Below are 6048 nucleotides of genomic sequence, written 5' to 3' on the forward strand. Positions count from 1 at the left end.
AGTCATCGGTGACACGGCCGCCATAGTTGATCTCACCCGCCGTATACTTGAGGACCTACGGGGGCGGGGTGAGTGAGGATGCCCCCCAGGCCCTGGCCCGGCCAGGCCCAGCCCGGCCCCTGCTCCGGGTGCACCTTGTAGGGGATGTCGTCGTACTCGTCCAGGAACATCTTGAGCTGGCTGATGCAGATGCGCAGGTCTCCGTCCGTGAACTCGTAGGGGATGTTGAAGCCCAGGGGCCCGAACTTGCGGCGCTCCAGTGCGTTCCCGTGGAACAGACACAGGGACAGCAGCAGGGACTTGAACTCGGCTACCTGTGGGAGTTTGGGCAGGGCTGTGAGGGGCATGCATGGGTGGGGGAGGGGGCGTGCAGCACGTGGGTCCCACCTTGTGGCAGGAGTTGAGGAAGTCGTCGCTGAGGCTGCTGTAGGATTTCATCAGGTTGGCCTTGACCCCGCGCGGGGGCTCGATGGTCATCTTGGAGCCGTTCTGCAGGATGGACACTGGGAACTTGTTGCTGGGCAGGCTGGTGAGCCACAGGCGGAAGTCCCGGTGCACCTGGGGGCCACGGCTCCATGTAAGCAGAGAGCCCCTACCTGGTCACGCCCTCCTACCAGGTACCCTGCACTCACTCTCAGTCGGACCCCACCCCTGGAGTGCACCAGGCAAGGCTGCCGCATATAAGAGTCTGGGCTCTGGCACAAAGCATGTGAACGTCAAGAAAAAAACACACAGTGCTACCCATCAGTTAAATGAATAAATAGACTGGGTCAGTTCGTGGCCTGGTGGTTAAGGGAGCTGGAACTCACAGGGCTGACAGTGCGGTTCAAGCCCCGGCCCCAGCGGCTTGAAAAACAGGTCAGCACCCGTGTGTGCCCCAAATCCAGACAGGATGCAGAATGGAAAAGGGGCTACGGCATGGCCATGCCCCACTGAGGGTACTTCCTCCCTCGCCTTGTCTCTCTCTCCATCTCTCTCTGGTCAGTGCATGTGAGTGCTGGCTTTTTATAGATAGGGAGGGAGGGGGTCTTCAGTCAGTCCCGGCTGGGGGCTCTGGGGAAGTAACTCGGGGGTCGCTGGTAAGATGAATCTAGTGGATGTGTGGCACGTGTGTCAGTACTGAGCTTGCTCTGGCCCCGGGCTGGGCTGCGAACTTTGCAGGAGTAACCCACTTAAGCCTCCCAGGTCCCTGACGGCAGTGCTGGGTCCCCTCCAGCCCCGGAGGTCCTGGCAGGTTGTGACAGACAGCAAGGCACCTTGTCAGGGTTGATGTGCTCGATGAGGCGCTCCAGGGACGGCATCCAGCTCGGCGCCAGGTGGCAGTTCTGGAAGAAGACCCACTTGCCTCTCTCTATGGAGCTGCGCATCATGGCTTCCGCCCGAGGGCCCTGGGGAGGAGAAGGCACTGTGCAGTGGGGGACCTGCTGGCCCCCCGGCCCCCTGCAAGTCCCTTCCTGGCCTCTACCTGCCCTTGGCCCAGGGAGATGGCAGAGAGCTTCTTGGAGAACTTCATCTCTTCGGCAAACTTGTAGAGGTCAGCGGCGGGGTCTGTGCCGGGTGACAGCACGAAGATGAGGGGCGTGGTGGAATTGGAGTCCTTGAACACCACTGACAGGTTGGCAGTCTGCGAGGGCAGAGAGAGCACCATGCAGGGCTGAGGCAAGACCGCGACCAGGACAGGGAGGGGCAGCCCGGGGCTCCCAGGCAGGTCCAGAGGGACCTGGAACCTCCTCGATTCTTTGGAGATGGTAGGAGTCCCGGGTTGACCAAGGCTGCGGAAGTATATCTGGGCGAGCCCAGTGTGCCAGCCCTGCCCAGTGCTGGCACTTACCTGGGGCTCGATGAAGCGTGGCTCCAGGTTGGTGGCCACAAAGTCCTGCATGGCATTGGTCACCTTGTCCCCACGCAGGCAGCGAAGGACCAGCAGCTTCTGGAACTGGTCCAGGTACTGGTCCCAGATGCCAGGCAAGGGCTCCCTGCAAGAGTGCCCACATCTCTCAGAGCTGGCAATTGGCCCCAGGGATTCTGGACAGCAGGGGAGAGTGGGGTGCCCCAGGAGTACAGATCTGGGGGCACAGCTGCAGGGCACCCTGGGGTGGCCCTTCAGAGAAGGCTGCTGGGCAGACCTTTTCCTGGGATCTCACGCTCTCGCAGTGCCTGCTCGGCTGGACGCTGAGAGCCGGCTCACCGGTGGGGCTCAAGGCTGTCGAAGATGACCCGGAACTCCGAGAGGAGCGTCACGAAGTCAGAGGGGAAGGAGGAAAAGGCCGGAAGGTTCGAAAGGGCCAGGATGTCTCTCCAGGCCCGGTCTGACAGCCAGTCTGGTGCAGGGTTGTCGGCCATGACCTGGATGGAGCCTCCGGATAGGAGGTAGCGCCACTCACCCTAGCAGGGGGTGGAAAGGCTGGTACATAGGCCCTGTCGCCAGCTCCTCCCTGCCTCTGAGCATCCCCAGCCAGCGGAGCCTCTACGACCACCTCACCCAGAGAAATTGAATGTTGGGGTACTAGTGAAACAGGCCTGGTGTGTGTCCCACTCTGCCTTTGGCTGGCTGGCCGTGTGCTCTTAGAGCAAAGGGTTCGGCCTCTCCTGGCCCTGGTCTCCTCAGCTGGGAAGTAGGAAGAGTCAGGACTCTGGCTGCTCCCCAGGCGAGAGGGTACTGGGAACCCAGTGCGGGGCACATGGGTAGGGGTTGCATGGCGATGGCTGTCACTCTCCTGGCAAGGCTGTCCAATATGCCTCCATATCTGTGGGGCTTCATGAGAACGTGTGCTCATGGCCAGGCAGGCAGAAAGCTTGGGTCACTCTGTCCCCGGGGTCATCTCTGCTCACTGGCACACTCCTGGCTCTGAGGAGGCCTGCGCTCACAGCACCCAGAGGGCCAGTACGAACCAAGGACTGTGTCTCCGTAGGCCTCTGCCCCTTTGCTCCTGCCATACCCCTGTGCCTGGCTTCCCCCTTTCTTCCACTCTGCTCCCTCAGGCCCTGCAGGGCAGCCCGGCAGGCTCTAGTCCTGGGCTGGCCACCCGGCCAGCTGTTGCACATGCACCTGGTTGATCTTGCCCTCGTTCATCATGATGCGGACGCACAGCAGGAAGGCGAACATCAGCTTGTGCTTCTCGAAGAGGCTGCGGCAGACGTTGCTGTAGAGGCTGTATGTCAGGTAGCGGTTGATGTTGGCGATACGCTTCTTCAGGTTGTCTGCAGGACAGAGAGGCGATGGCAGAGCACGGGGAGGCTCAGAGGAAGAAGGTCCTGCCATCCAGCCTGGCCTGGCCTAGACAGGCTCCCAGCAGCCACAGGGGCAGTCTGGCATCCCTGGGGGCAGCTGGTGTTCCCAGCCAGGGGCTCTAGGGAAGGCAAGGAGTGGCGTGTGTCCTTATGTATCGTGAGTGTGGTAAGAGGGCACGTGCACGTGAACACAGGTGTGAGTTTACATGTGCATGTCCGACTATGAGAATGTGTCCACACGTGGTGTGTCTGTCAGGTGGGAGCCCAGGGTGCATGAGGGCCCGAGCTACCTGCCCTCTCTGAGTTGGCAATGCCAGAGAGGAAGATGTTGAGAAACCACTCGAGGGAGTACTGGTACATGGGGTCCACGTTGGCCAGGTCGGACACACAGAAGAAGAGGATCTGGGTGCGGACGGCCACGGGTATGTACTCCATGCGTGTGAGGTCGATGTCCTTCTCGGTCTGCTCTGCAATCCTGACCTTGGCCTGGGAGTGCGGTGGGGGGGAGGGTCAGGCCCAGCTAGGCTGGCAAAGAGCAGAAGGCGGAAGTGGGAGGGGCAGGACAGGCCTGGGCTGGTGGGGGCAGTGGGTGACGGGCAGTTGCTGACCTGGATCTCTGCAGCCTTCATCTTGGAAGCCTCCAGCACCTTGATGAGCTCCATGTCATCCACGGGGTTGCCCTCGGAGGAGCTGAGCCGGTACAGGATCTGGTCTTCGATGTCCTTCAGCTCCTGACGCATCTTGGCATTACTGATAATCAGCTGGTTCTTGGCCTCCTCCAGGTCGGGTCGCTCCTCGGCCACTACCTGGCCCAGTAACTGGTCCTCCAGGCCACTACCGAGGCAGGGACACCATAGTGTCACCCATAGGGGACCCCCAAGGGCCTGCTCACCTATGTACCTGTGCCCCTGGAGCTCCAAGAGCCCAGCAACCTTGTCAGTGTCAGCATGGGAGGCCTTGCCTCCACCCAGGTGCAAGGCCAATACAGGGCCTGTGCTCAAAAAGGCTGGTCCTCAGGGTGACCTCGAGTGGCAGCTGGGAATCCCAGCAGGGGCCAGCCAGTTAGAGTCCCTGGACAACCCTCCTCAGCAGGGGTTGTGGGTGGCCAGTAGGGACAGGTCATAAGGGTCTTTTCACCCCCTGGTTTGTGAAGAGGTTCACAGTGGCCACTAAAATGGAGGCCTTAGCGGAGAGCAGGCCTGGGGTCTGGTTTTTTTGCTTTTGCTGGTGGCCAGCAAAAAACCATAATGCCTGAGTTTGAGACAGCAAGAGGAGAAAGCAGAGATTGGGCGTGAGAAGCCAGAGTGTGCCCGGCCCAGGTGTGCATGCACAGGGCCCAGGAAGGGCGACGCTGGAGAGGAAGGTAGGGCTGGGGTTGGCCAGAAGGCTGGGGACTCCAACCAGGCCCAGGATAAGTTGGACATGGGGTCCTTAGTGGGGATGGTGGTAGATAAGAGGAGCTAGCGGAGGGGCCAGGACAGCCTGCAATGTCAGAGGCCTGGGAGGAAGCTGGTGCAGACTTCGAGTGGGAGAAAGACCCTTAGTCCTGGCCTGGGGGTGGCAGAGGGGCAGCTGGGCAGGTGGAGGCCAAGCTGAGGCTCAGGGGTCCAGGGCTGGGGCCCACCTGGGCGACAGAGTGAAGTTGATGAGGGTGAGTTTGGTGGAGATCTCAGGTGTGTAGTGCGGGTTGGGCAGCTTGGTGGTGATGTACATCCTGAAGTCCTCATGGTAGGGGATCACCGTGTCCCCCAGCTTCAGCACCGTGTTCCCCTGCTGCTTATAAGTCTGGTGGGTGGGACAGACAGGTGCATGGCTTGAACTCCCCATCAGCACATAAGGGCTAACCTCTCCCTGTCCAGGCCTATGGCCGCCCTACCCACAGCCTGCCCACCTGCTTGAGCAGCACAGGTTCCAGGGCTGGGTCCAGCTCCTCGCCCACATTCTCCAGAAGACACGGCTTGCCGAAGCGGATGGCGTTCTCCATGCTGCGCAGGAAGTCACGGTCACTCAGCTTGAACACGTCCAGCCCGTTGTCCTTCTCCTGCAGGGGAGCAGAGCAGGGGGGACGGTGAGACTTGGTTGCCCCCTACACCTGCCAAGGCCGGCTGGGCTGGGGGCAGCGCCCAGAGGGTAGGCTCACCATGTTCTTGATCCATTTGTTGGCCTGGCTCTGAGGGTCGATGAAGTGGGTCCAGCGCTGGGAGTACTGGTTGATGACTCCGTTCTCCACCGACAGATTGTCGTTGGGGAGGCCCGCGATCTGGGGAGGCCAGGTGCCAGGTTGGGGCAGAGCTCTCAGAGGAGCAGGTCAGCCACCCCATCCTCAAGCTGTGGCTACGGCCTTCCCTCTCCTTTTGCGGCCCTCAGAGGTGGGGGCTAGGCAACAGTGCAGACAAGGCCTCCACCCCAGGGCCTCCTGCCTCCCCCACTCCTGCTTGACTCCTGATGCTCTCCCTCGCTGGACTTTTCTGTCCTCTTGCCTACTGAGTCCTCGTGCAGAGACCACCTCCTGGGAGCCGTGTGCCATTGGCCCTCCGTGCTCGGCCTCTGCCTACAGCTTCTTGCTTCTCTGCCAATTCTCCTGCCCTTCAGGGTCTAGCTCAGGAAGTCTTTCTTAACCCTCGCTCTGGACACTGTTCTCCCAACCCACCCTGTCCTCTAAAAGCACCCCTTAAACCCACTCCCCATCTTCAGCTGCACTGTGTCATTCTCAGACCAGCCTCCCCTCCTCCCCTACCTACTTCCCCTCTGCAGGGCCCTGGAGGGTTCAGGGGAGGCATCTCTGAGTCAGGGGCCAGGAAAGAGGGTGGGCAAGAG

General features: G+C 61.1%; 1 protein-coding gene across 1 annotated transcript in view; it reads right to left on the reverse strand.

Moving 5' to 3' along the window:
- DNAH1 (dynein axonemal heavy chain 1) overlaps positions 1 to 6048 on the reverse strand; it is a gene marked incomplete in the record, with an annotated part of 89651 nt that overhangs the window by 3237 nt on the left and 80366 nt on the right. Inside the window, 13 exon segments of the mRNA XM_027768604.1 lie at positions 1 to 55; positions 135 to 314; positions 388 to 558; positions 1257 to 1388; positions 1466 to 1624; positions 1832 to 1976; positions 2189 to 2385; positions 3050 to 3201; positions 3522 to 3717; positions 3840 to 4065; positions 4856 to 5016; positions 5123 to 5272; positions 5372 to 5491. Coding sequence (XP_027624405.1) covers positions 1 to 55; positions 135 to 314; positions 388 to 558; positions 1257 to 1388; positions 1466 to 1624; positions 1832 to 1976; positions 2189 to 2385; positions 3050 to 3201; positions 3522 to 3717; positions 3840 to 4065; positions 4856 to 5016; positions 5123 to 5272; positions 5372 to 5491 — 2044 coding nt within the window.

The sequence above is a fragment of the Tupaia chinensis genome, unplaced genomic scaffold (genome assembly GCF_000334495.1).
Source record: "Tupaia chinensis unplaced genomic scaffold, TupChi_1.0 Scaffold147003_1, whole genome shotgun sequence".
NCBI lineage: Eukaryota > Metazoa > Chordata > Mammalia > Scandentia > Tupaiidae > Tupaia > Tupaia belangeri.